General features: G+C 49.7%; 1 protein-coding gene across 2 annotated transcripts in view; it reads left to right on the forward strand.

Annotated features, from left to right (window-relative positions):
* OPA3 (outer mitochondrial membrane lipid metabolism regulator OPA3) overlaps positions 1–10,526 on the forward strand; it is a 55,053-nt gene extending 44,527 nt beyond the window's left edge. Inside the window, exons 2-3 of one of the 2 annotated variants that reach the window (XM_057493393.1) lie at positions 8,355–8,686; positions 9,699–10,526. In XM_057493393.1, coding sequence (XP_057349376.1) covers positions 8,355–8,686; positions 9,699–9,839 — 473 coding nt within the window. In that variant the 3' untranslated portion in view covers positions 9,840–10,526. Of the gene's footprint in view, positions 1–8,354 lie in introns of both variants that reach the window. The other variant, XM_057493394.1, reaches the window with a different exon arrangement.
* The last annotated feature ends 26 nt before the right edge of the window (positions 10,527–10,552 follow it).

The raw sequence follows: 10,552 nt of genomic DNA on the forward strand, positions 1-10,552 counted from the left end.
CTTTCCATCTGGCCCAAGGCACGTGGTCTGCACTGGGTGCTCAGGCCCACGGTGGGCTCCTAACCCCATGGGCATGGTTGCTGACCACTCACCTTGGGCTCTACATCAGCCAAGGGAGTGCAGGCAGCCAGCAGTCGGACACCGATGATCCGCTTCTCTCAGGTCACAGAAGACCAGTATGGACACATGGCCCTGGGCGCCCTTGCAGAATGGTCAAGACGGTCAGGCCAATGCTGGGCCAGGGCACTGGGGGAGTTGGGTGCGACACCCCTATGCCCCTGGAGGGAGAGCAACTTAAGCCGGACAGGCAAGAGGTCAGCATCTTTCAGCAGGCCAACTGTGTCCACTGTGGGGCAGGCCCGTGGGCTTCAGAGCTGGGAGACACCTTTCCCTGCCCTCCTCTGGCCTGACATGTCCCAGAGCAGCAGGGTCCTCAGCCCCCGGACTTGGCACTGGTCTCTCCTCCCTGTGCCTTATTGCTCACATTCTTCTCACCCCCACAGCCCCTGCACTTATCTGGGCCTGGGGCTCCTGTTAGGGCTGGAAACAGTGTCACATCATGTTAGGAATTTGCTCAGAAAAGTAGGAGAGGACTCACAGCTGGGTCAGGGTTCAAGCCCGTCTCCGTCTCCCCCTCACCTGTTGTGTGGCCTAGGGGGATGAACTTCACCTCTCTGAGCCACACATTTCCATTCTCTAAGATGCGATTTTCAGCTTCAGGATGCCACAAAGGTGCAAAGCAACTGTCAGTTATTAGGTGCCATGTGGGGTTGAAATAAAGGAGTTTTAACAGAAAACCTTCACCAGCTGGGCCGGTGGTAGGAAGGAGCTCTTGACTTTGACTGTTGACCCAGCTGATAGCTGCCCTGCACCCTCCCAGCCCAGCAGATGCCCCACCTCTGCTCCCTCCTGGTAAGTGCTCCCTACTCCCCAGCACCCACACTGAGCCCAAGGCGCTGGCATGCGGGATTCTCACGGAGGCTACCGCAGGCCCGCAGGGGCTGGGGGGTGGGTCAGCGTTCCCCACTGTGGCCGCCGGCCGCTGAGCAGGAGCACGGAGCTGGCAGTCAGGCTCCCCCTACTGGTACGCGGCCCTTCCTCTCTGGGCTCCGTCCTGTACCAGCTGCCTTCACTGTCGGGGGGCACTCTGGGCTGAGGGTGGTACACAAAACGGCCACTCGGGCCTGGGACCTCTCTGCCTTTACAGTTTTCATTTGGAGTTTGCAGAATCCCAGTTTATGAAAGCCCCAAGGATCTGCCCCTGTCTCCTGATGCTTCCGTGACTTACCTGCAGTCATGGGGGTGGGGACCCTGCAGAGCATCGTCCAAAGGTGTGGCCATGATTCTGAAGGGCCTGGGGCCCTCAGTCGTTGCTCAGGGCCCCCAACTCCTTCAGAAATTGAGGTTTAGCTCACCACTCAGTGTCTCGATTGCGGCGGCTGATATTTGATATTTGTCTCCCAGTTGTGCCCAGAAAGCCCTTTCCATCCTCTGCCCCGCATTGCTGCCCGGCCTCCTCCAGGCCCAGGCTCACCTTCGGAGGGATGGGCCCTTCCCTGTGCGAATGGGAGCTGCAAGGGAGAGAGGTGCGAGGTGTGAGGGTGGGGGAGCCACCCAGAGCGGGCAGGTGGTGGGTGGCCCGAACCTGAGAAGAGAAGTCAGGGCTCCCGGCTGGCGCTGGTCCTGGACCCTGGCCTGCACCTGGCTGCCCCTGGTCAGTGCATGTCGTGGAGGCCACAGCACCTGAGGAGGACAGTTTATATCTTCAGGACGCCAAGCTCAGCCAGTCACCTCTAAATGCCTATGTATTGAGTAACTCCCTTAATACTTGCAGTATGATAAAGAATACACCTGTTTCCCAGTTTTACCATTTCAAACACATAGCTTCAAAATCCTTTATAAATACCATGTGTAAGTGTATCTTTGTTATGCTAATGAGGTGACTCAAGGTGGGGGTGATGACCAGAAAGACCTAGGGTAAGATTAGGGTCGTGACCATAAACAGCCTGATACTCTGGGAGAGGAGGGGCTCCGGAGATTGAGTTCAACCACCGGGCCAGGGATTGCATCACTCTTACCCACTCAGTGAGACAGAGGCACTTCCGGGCCGGCCACCACATTTGAAACGCCAGAGGGAGAAGCCTTATGATTCACGTGGAAGGTCCATCATCCCTCCTAGACCTACCCCTCTGTGTATCTTTATAATGAAACTGTAATAGTAAGTGTAGCATTTTCAGGCCATTCAGCGATTCATTCTAGTGAAGTTTGGAGCCTGAGGGGATTTGTGGGAGCCCCCAAATTTATAGCCAGTCAGTCAGAAGTGCAAGTGGCTTGGAACCCCACTTGCAGCTGGTCTCTGGAGTGGCAGCAGTCCTGAGGGACTGAGCCCTGACTTGTGGGGTCTCCCTAGCTCTGGGTTATTATCGCCAGACTGTATGGCAGTAACCACCCAGATGATGCTGACCAGTTGGGAATAAAACAGATTAATTTCTCATTACCAAGTTACCTCTTCTCTTTAAAGTTTTGACAAAATATACATAACATAAAATTTATTATTTTAACCATTTTATGTGTGCATGCAGTTCAGTACAATTCACAATGCTGTGCAAACATCACCACCATCTACTTCTAGAACTTCTTTGTCATTCCAAATGGAAACTCTGTGCCTCTTCAACAATCAAGTGACTTTCTGTTGCTACAAGAGGGGCCCTTTTATTCCCCTGTAATTATAGGGCAAACGAGTTACTGCTATGCCTTTACTCTTTGATGAAGAGCTACAAGATGTTCTTTTGGAGAGAAGCGAAATGGGAAATGGAGGAAGCCTTAGGAGGTAGGTGAGCAGGTTACTTCTACAGCCGACTGGGGCTTAATCTCATGGAAACCCTCCAGGAGACAGTGTTTGCCACCCACCCCTCCGAGTTTTCCATGAGTTTTTAGGTTTAAGTTTAGTAGATGGACACATCACACGCCAGACAGCCCCTACTTGCCCTGGAGAGCACCTCGAGATTAGAAGGAAAGGACCTCCCCAAAGAGCTACACGGGACAGCCGCGTGTCCTCAGGGAGCCAGGGCTAAATCTTTGCGCCTGCCATCATTGCTCTCTTAAGAGTGATTCCTGGAATGCTGCTGCTGGATCTGAGCATGCGTGCCTTTTGAATTTCCCTCTTATTTAACTGAACAAGTCATCAGTATTCATGGGAGAAAAATTTTAAAATCAAGACCCTCCCAATACCTAACTCCCAGAAATAATCAGCACTTCCCTTTTGGTGTATTCTCTTTATATACTCTTTACTTTTTTTATATTTTAGTTTTCCCCAACATTTTATTTGAAAAATTTCCAAACCTACAGAAAAATGGAAAGAACTGTACAATGAACACCCAGATGCCCTTACTGGATTCACTACCTGTTCCCAGTGCGCCATTTATGCCCTTCAGGTGTCTGGATCTGCGTCTACACCTATGTTTATGTCTTCGATCAGGCTACCCTAACAAAATACCATAGGCTGGGAGGCCTAAACAAATGTATTTACTCACAATTCCGGAGGCTGGAAAGTCCAAGATCAAGATGCTGGTGGGTCCTGGTGAGGTCCCTCTTCCTGGCTTGCAGATGGCTGCCTTCTTGACATGACCTTCCATGGACGACAGAAAGAAAGCCCTGGTATCGCTGCCTCTTCTTATAAGGACACTAATCCCATCATTGAAACCTAGTTCCACACAAAGGTCTCATGTCCAAGTACCATCACATTAGGAATTAGGGCTCCAGCATATGGATTTTGGAGGCACACAAACATTAGGTCCATAACAGTTTACATCTGCATCTATGTCTCTATACATACGCAGATTTTTTTTTTCTGGATCACTTGAAAATAACTTGCAGATGCCATGGTACTTCATAGTTAAAAACTTAAGCATGAGTCTTTTAAGAATAAGGACTTTCTGCACATAATCTGAAAACCATTATACACTAAGAAGATTATTCATAATTTCAAAATTTCACAATCTTGTACAACCATCACCTCTAGTTCCAAAACATTTTCATCAGCCCCCAAATAAACTTGTTACTTCAGGTGGCCACTCGCCATCCCTCCCACCCCCCCCCCCAGCTCCTGGAAACCACAATCTGATTTCTGTCTCTATGGATTGGCCTATTCTGGACATTTTATATGAATGGAACCATACAACATGTGACCTTTTGTCTCTGGCTTCTTTCACTCAGCAGTGTTTTCAAGGGTCATCCATGTTGTGTCATGGATCAGTGCTCCATTCCTTTTTATGGCTGAGTAATATTCCATTGTGTGGATAGACCTCAATTTATCTGAACATCTGTTTATGAACATTTGAGTTCTTTCTACCTTATGGTTACTGTAGGAATGTGCCTGTAATTTGCCATCTTTTCTGGCTCAGAGTCTGTCTGGAGGGCAATGGGGTATCATAGAGAAGAGCATGGGCTCTGACCCCCAAGATTCCTGGACTCAAGCCCTAGATCTGCCTCCTACCAGTTGGGTGAGCTCCAGTGACTGGATGTCTCTGTGCCTGATAACTTCCTTTATGGGATTATAGTGACAACGAAGCAATTAATACATGCAAACACTTAGGTAGGCGCCTAGCACAGAGTAAACATTCTGTTGCAAAATGTTGCATTTTGTCATCATCCATGAAGAACCTGCATTTTCAACAACAGAAACCATCCTGGGCCAACTGAAGCAGAAAAATATATTTTGGGAGGATATCAGGCAGCTCACTAGAGGCCATGGCTAAGGAAATTGTCAGGCGCAAAGTTGGGGATGCCAATCCTGTCACCAAGAGACCCAAAATGTGTAATGGTGCCTGGCACTGGAGTTCCTTTCTTGCTTATATAGCAGTACTGGCAGCAGAATAGTTTGGCAAGGCAGCCCTCCTTCCCCATGCAGTCCATCTGGCTGATGCAGTCCTGCCGTCTTCAGCACATGCATTTCAAGGTCACCCTGGGTCATGTCCACTCCAGCCAGAGAAACATGTAAAGACGCTGAAGGAGCATAGCCCAGGTTTACAGACCATGACTGGAGGTGGTGCCTGATTCACTTCAGCTCTATTAGCCTTGCCAGGACTCAACACCCTGGCCACACCTACCTGCAAGAGGCACCGGAAAGTTCCTGGCTGGGTGGACACCTTGCAGCATGTAGTCTATACCAGGTTGCAGTGAGCACAAGGCACTGGTGGACTCCCGAGGTCAGAGGGCTGCCAGCACCGTGGTACCATCCCCACATCTGCCCTGGCCCTGCCATCCCCGCTCCTGCATGACTCCTAGGCACTCCTTGCATCACTGAAGACTTGCTCAAGATTCCAGGTTCCCAGAAGGGAGCAAGATGACCAAGCCTGGCCCACAAGCCTGAGAGCTGGTTGCCAGGGAGGGAGAGCAGCAGGGTCTTTTTGGTGGCTGTAGAGGGAGGTAAGGTCCTCCTGGAAGACAGTCTTGTGCTAAGTCACCATTCTTTCCATCTTCTCCACCATGGATGTTTGACTCCCCTGCAGTGAAGGGCGGCCACATGACACGTAGGGAAATCTACTCCATGGGGTTTTCCTGAAATCCAGTGGCTTTATAAGAAGGGACAGATCAGATGCGCGTGCTTTTTGACCACACCTGCCCTTGTTTCCTGCCAAGGAGGAGGATATGATGCCCAGAGGGACAGCAGGCATCTTTGAGGCAAGAGGCTAAAGGCACCTCACTAAGGAAGGTAAGGCTGAAAGAGGAGCAGCCAGGGTCCCTGGTGCCATCATGTGGCCACCATGGCAGGCCTGGCTGCTGACTGCGAGCCATGTGGTTGTAGAAGGGTAATCCCCCTGTGGGAAGCCATAGGATGCTCCTTTCTGGTACGTGCTGCTGTTCCTGGCTGGCAGCAGCGGTGTACCCCCAGCCCAAGAGAGGGGTTTCGATTTTGGAAAATTGGACTCCCCACAAATACAAGCACTCGTTCCTGAGGTCACTTCTGTTTGGTGGGGACCCACTTAGGCTCGGCAGGGAGTCTCTGCCATCAGCCTGCCAGTTTCATGTAGTCTATACCAGGTTGCAGTGACACTCCACAACTCTGGTGGTGTGTTTTGCTTGTTTAAATGGCTTTGTTGAGGTATAATCTGAATGCCATAAAATTCCTGTTTTAAGTGGACAATTTATTTTTAGTAAATGTCCATAGTTGTGCAACCATTACCACAATCCAATTTTAGAACATTTCCATCACTCTAAGAACTCCCTCATGCCCACAAGCAGTCCCTCCCCATCCCTGTCAACCACTGATCTACTTTCTGTCTCTACAGATTTCCCTGTTCTGAACCTTTCATATAAAAGGCATCATACACTCTGTGACCTTTTGTCTGGCTTCTTTCATTCAGCATAATGTTTTCAAGGTTCATCCATGTTGTAGCCCATACCAGTGTCTCATTCCTTTTTATATATTAATATCACTCCACATATAATTGTATCAGATTCTGTTTATCCAGTCACCAATTGATGGACATTTGGATTGTTTCCACTTTTAGGCTACTGTGAATGTTTATGCACAAGTGTGTGATTGTATTTATTTCTCTAGGGTATGTACCTAAGAGTGAGGTTGAATCATATGGTAAATTTATGTTTAACTATTTAAGAAACTTCCAAACTGTTCTCCAAAGTGAGGTGCATCACTACATCTACACCAGTGGGATATGAGAATTCCTTTCATAAGTGGGACTGTTTGTTGTTTTGATTGTAGTTATTCTACAGGGTGTGAAATGGCATCTCACTGTGGTCTTGATTTGCATTTTTCTAAGACTAACGTGCTGAGCATCTTTTCATGTGCTTATTGGTTATTTGAATATCTCCTTTGGTGAAAAGTCTCTTCCAACCGTTTGACCATTTTGAGTTACTGATCTTCCTATTGTTCAGTTTTAAGAACTCTTTATATGTGCTGGGTACAAGTCCTTTATCAATTTAAGACTAAGTTTCTCTTTTGAACCTTTACCTTTAAGGGACTGTTTAGATTTTGGAAGTAATAGAGAATTTGATTTTTTTTAAATTGTGGTAAAAATCATAGAATAAAATTGTATCCTAAAAATGTAAAAGATACCTTTAACCACTCAACAGATTTTGTTTTGTAAAGAAAGGAATGTGCTGTCATTGTGTCTTTGCCTCCTTAGCCAGCATTTAGGATGTCTGGCCAAGTGCTCCCTCCTTATGCTGCAGACATCCTAAATGCTGGCAAGAGGTGTAATTATTTTGAATTTCAAAGGTTGCCAATAAATGGTAACAAATAAAATAAGAATCACTTGTAAAAATTGAGGAGGAAGGAATGGATATAGAATATGTAATAAAGTCACACAATGGGAGGGTGGCAGTAGAAAATGAAACCATAATGTATCTAAAAATTCAATTTAGTAGATCAAGTAATAGAGATGTAAGCTTGTTATTTGGCCTCATAGGGTTGAAATGGAAGAAAGTGCAGAAAAGGTAAAAACTGGCTCATCCTTGAGGAGTAGGACTAAAAGCTGCAAGTGGGAAAATGGACTTCTTTTTCAGTGAACCCTCTTCTACATAGTCTAAATAATCCCCCTCCCCTCGTGTGCATATGTAATTCTTTTAACTAAAAGGCAGAAAAGGTAATTAGGTTAGCCTGCTTGCTGTGAAGAATGGTTGGAAGGGGTTAAGGATGAAGTGTTTGACATTCATCTCAATGGGTATAAAGTGGTTTATTTTCCCCTTAAGTTCCTATTATCTGTGGATGAATATTATTAATGGAGTGAGGTTGCAGCATCAACTTTATGCTTCTGTTGCATTTATAAACCATGACAATGCTGATAATCCTTGTTCACGTGAATTAAGTGACTAGGTAAAGGGGTTGTCCTTAGAGCTGCGTGGCTGAAGCCCTGTGCTCCTTCCAAGCCCCAAGCCGTAAAGCGAACACCGTTGGGTAGCTCAGAAGCTGTCAGCGCCACCTTTAGCTGGAGAGGGAGGGAGCCTGGCTGGCCCTGGGGTGGGTTATGGGAGGAGCCGAGGGAGCAAGCCTCCCGCCAGGTCCTGGACTCGTGAGCCCCACAGAGGTGCAGCCTCCTCCACTCAGGACCTCCCCTCCAGGGCAGCATTTCACATCCCTGCCTGTTCACCAGAATCTTCTGGACATTTTCAAAAGATGCCCTCTGGACCACACCAGGCCAGATCACTCACTAACTTGGCATGGCATTCGTGTGTGAGGCTCTGTGCGGGTCTTCTTTAAGGCGGTCACTCCCTAACACTGGCAGTTATGGCTGCTGCGTCCCCATTGCTCTGTCCAGGTCACTGAGGCGTCCAGAGGCAGGGCTTGCAGGGGGCTGCCCAGCAAGAGATCCTTTACTCCTCTTCCCCCACAGTGTACCACTGGGTGGAGGTGCGGGCCAAGATGCACATCATGGGCTTCAATGCGGCATCCGTCAAGCCCCTGAATGAGGAGGCGGCTGCCGAGCTGGGCGCAGAGCTGCTGGGTGAGGCCACCATCTTCGTGGTGGCCTGCAGCTGCCTTGTGATGGAGTACCGGCGCCACCAGGCGCACCAGCATCGCAAGGAGTGGGAGCGGCTCGCCTCCTGGGACACTATGCGGGATGAGGTGGACCACCTGGCGCTGGCGCTCGAGGCCCTGCAGGCGCAGGTGCAGGCGGCGCCGCCGCCGAGCGCCCTGGAGAAGCTGCGCGCGCAGATGCAGGAGGTGCGCGCCCAGCTCTGTGCCTGGGACCATCCGTCTGCGCCCCAAACAGAGCCCACGCTGGTGGAGTAGGAGGCCTCAGGGCCCTGGTCTTATCTCCGACCCAGCGCTCTGTCCACACTGTCCTTTCCTGAACCGGCCCAGCTAATACCACCGGGTCCCTTTAGGGGCAAAAGGGGTCCTGGACTCAGGCTGGTCCAGCCAGGCTTCCGGTCACCTCCCTACTAACCTGACAGTGGTACCGTCCGCTGTGCTCTCCCTCCCACTGGTGGAACGTTCCAATAGGGACGTCCCTCCCCCACCCACTGGTTTAGGGCTTTGGAATGGAAAGGCGGTGTCTTCCATCCTACCCCCACGTGGACCCAGCCAACTCTCATTGTCACTCACACCTTCACTTCCCTGAGGGGTGGGCCTCCCCTCCCCACCCCATTACCCAGAACACCCCTGCCCTGCCCTTCTTCACGGGTAAAGACCATTATAATGACAACGCAGGAACTTCACTGGATTCCTGACCCCAGCACCTTCCATCTACCTCACTCTTTTTAGGGGCAGGGAAGAGGATGGGTCTTGGGATATGCCAGCTGCAGGGTCACCCCCTGGCTCCCACCTTTAGTCTCCTCTCCGCAAGTGGATGGTCCCCCCAACACACACACACACTCTTAACCTATGGCATACGCCACTGGGAACTCTGTGCAGTCTTCCTAGACCGTCCCACCAGATCTCCTCCTGCCCTTCCTGTGGTCTATTCCAGTATGATGTGGCCTTTTGGGGTGGAAAAATTGGTCTTGCTCTGGACTGAACCTTCTGTTTTGGTCAAACCCCATTTACCTGTCTCAGGGTTCTTGGCCTACTGCTCTCCCTTCCCACCATCCTCTTCTGCTGGCCTCTCATAGGGACCCACCTGCTCCCCTACTAAATGGGTCACTGTCACATCCTCCATCTTCCATCCAAACCTGCTCTCCAGAGCACTCAGGGATATAACCCCTACCTCTTGCATTTTGGCTTTGTTACCCAGTCCCTCTGGCCCTCCTTCATGCAAAGACTTCTTCCAGTGGGACCACCTGCCCCTCATCCCAGAGGTTCCCCACCCCATCCAAAAGGAATATTCCACCAGGCAAGTGTCACCTACCCCACCTACCCCCTACCAGCCCACTGAACCACTGAAGGGGGTATGTATGAGCTCTGTGACTTACGAATTCTATTTTTTAGACTGTTAAATGTTATATAATTAAAGGAGCTTTGGGTAAAGAAGTCATTTTAAGAATGTGAGAATCATGATTTACCTCTGCAAAATGGGTATAAGACATTAAAATTAGGAGAGAAGCTGAAAGGGTTCTGACGGGTAGGTGGCTAAGAGTCATCCTATGAGCCCTTTCCCACATGGGGAAACTCAGGCCCAGGGGAAGCAAAAGGACTTTCCCAAGGCCACCCAGTAAGGGACTGCCCCTGGCTTTCTCTAGGGTGGTGAATTAGTTTGAGACGGGCAGTATGGAAGCTGCCTGGTAAGGGTCATGAGGAGGGAGGCAGGGAGGCTGTGAGGGGACAGAGACCACCTGGCCACAGGAGCCTGAGGGAACTGGAACAGGGCAGGGTGGGAAGGAAGAGGTTAAGGGGAAGGCAGACTAATGGGGGAAGGAACATACATCCCCCACCCTCATCAGAACAGCCCTGCAAGTCACTCCAGAAATCTTAGCATTTATAAAAACTGGCAGATTTATTCTTCAGGGCCCATTTTCAAGAAGCTAAAGGTGAACATGGCGGGAGAAGGGAGGTTTCCTCCCCTTTTCCTTTCTCCCTCATCACATTTCCCTCCAAGAGCTAAAAATGGCACGGACCCCAAAACCTACCTAAATTAAAAAACCAAAAAAC

The sequence above is a fragment of the Manis pentadactyla genome, chromosome 15 (assembly GCF_030020395.1).
Source record: "Manis pentadactyla isolate mManPen7 chromosome 15, mManPen7.hap1, whole genome shotgun sequence".
NCBI lineage: Eukaryota > Metazoa > Chordata > Mammalia > Pholidota > Manidae > Manis > Manis pentadactyla.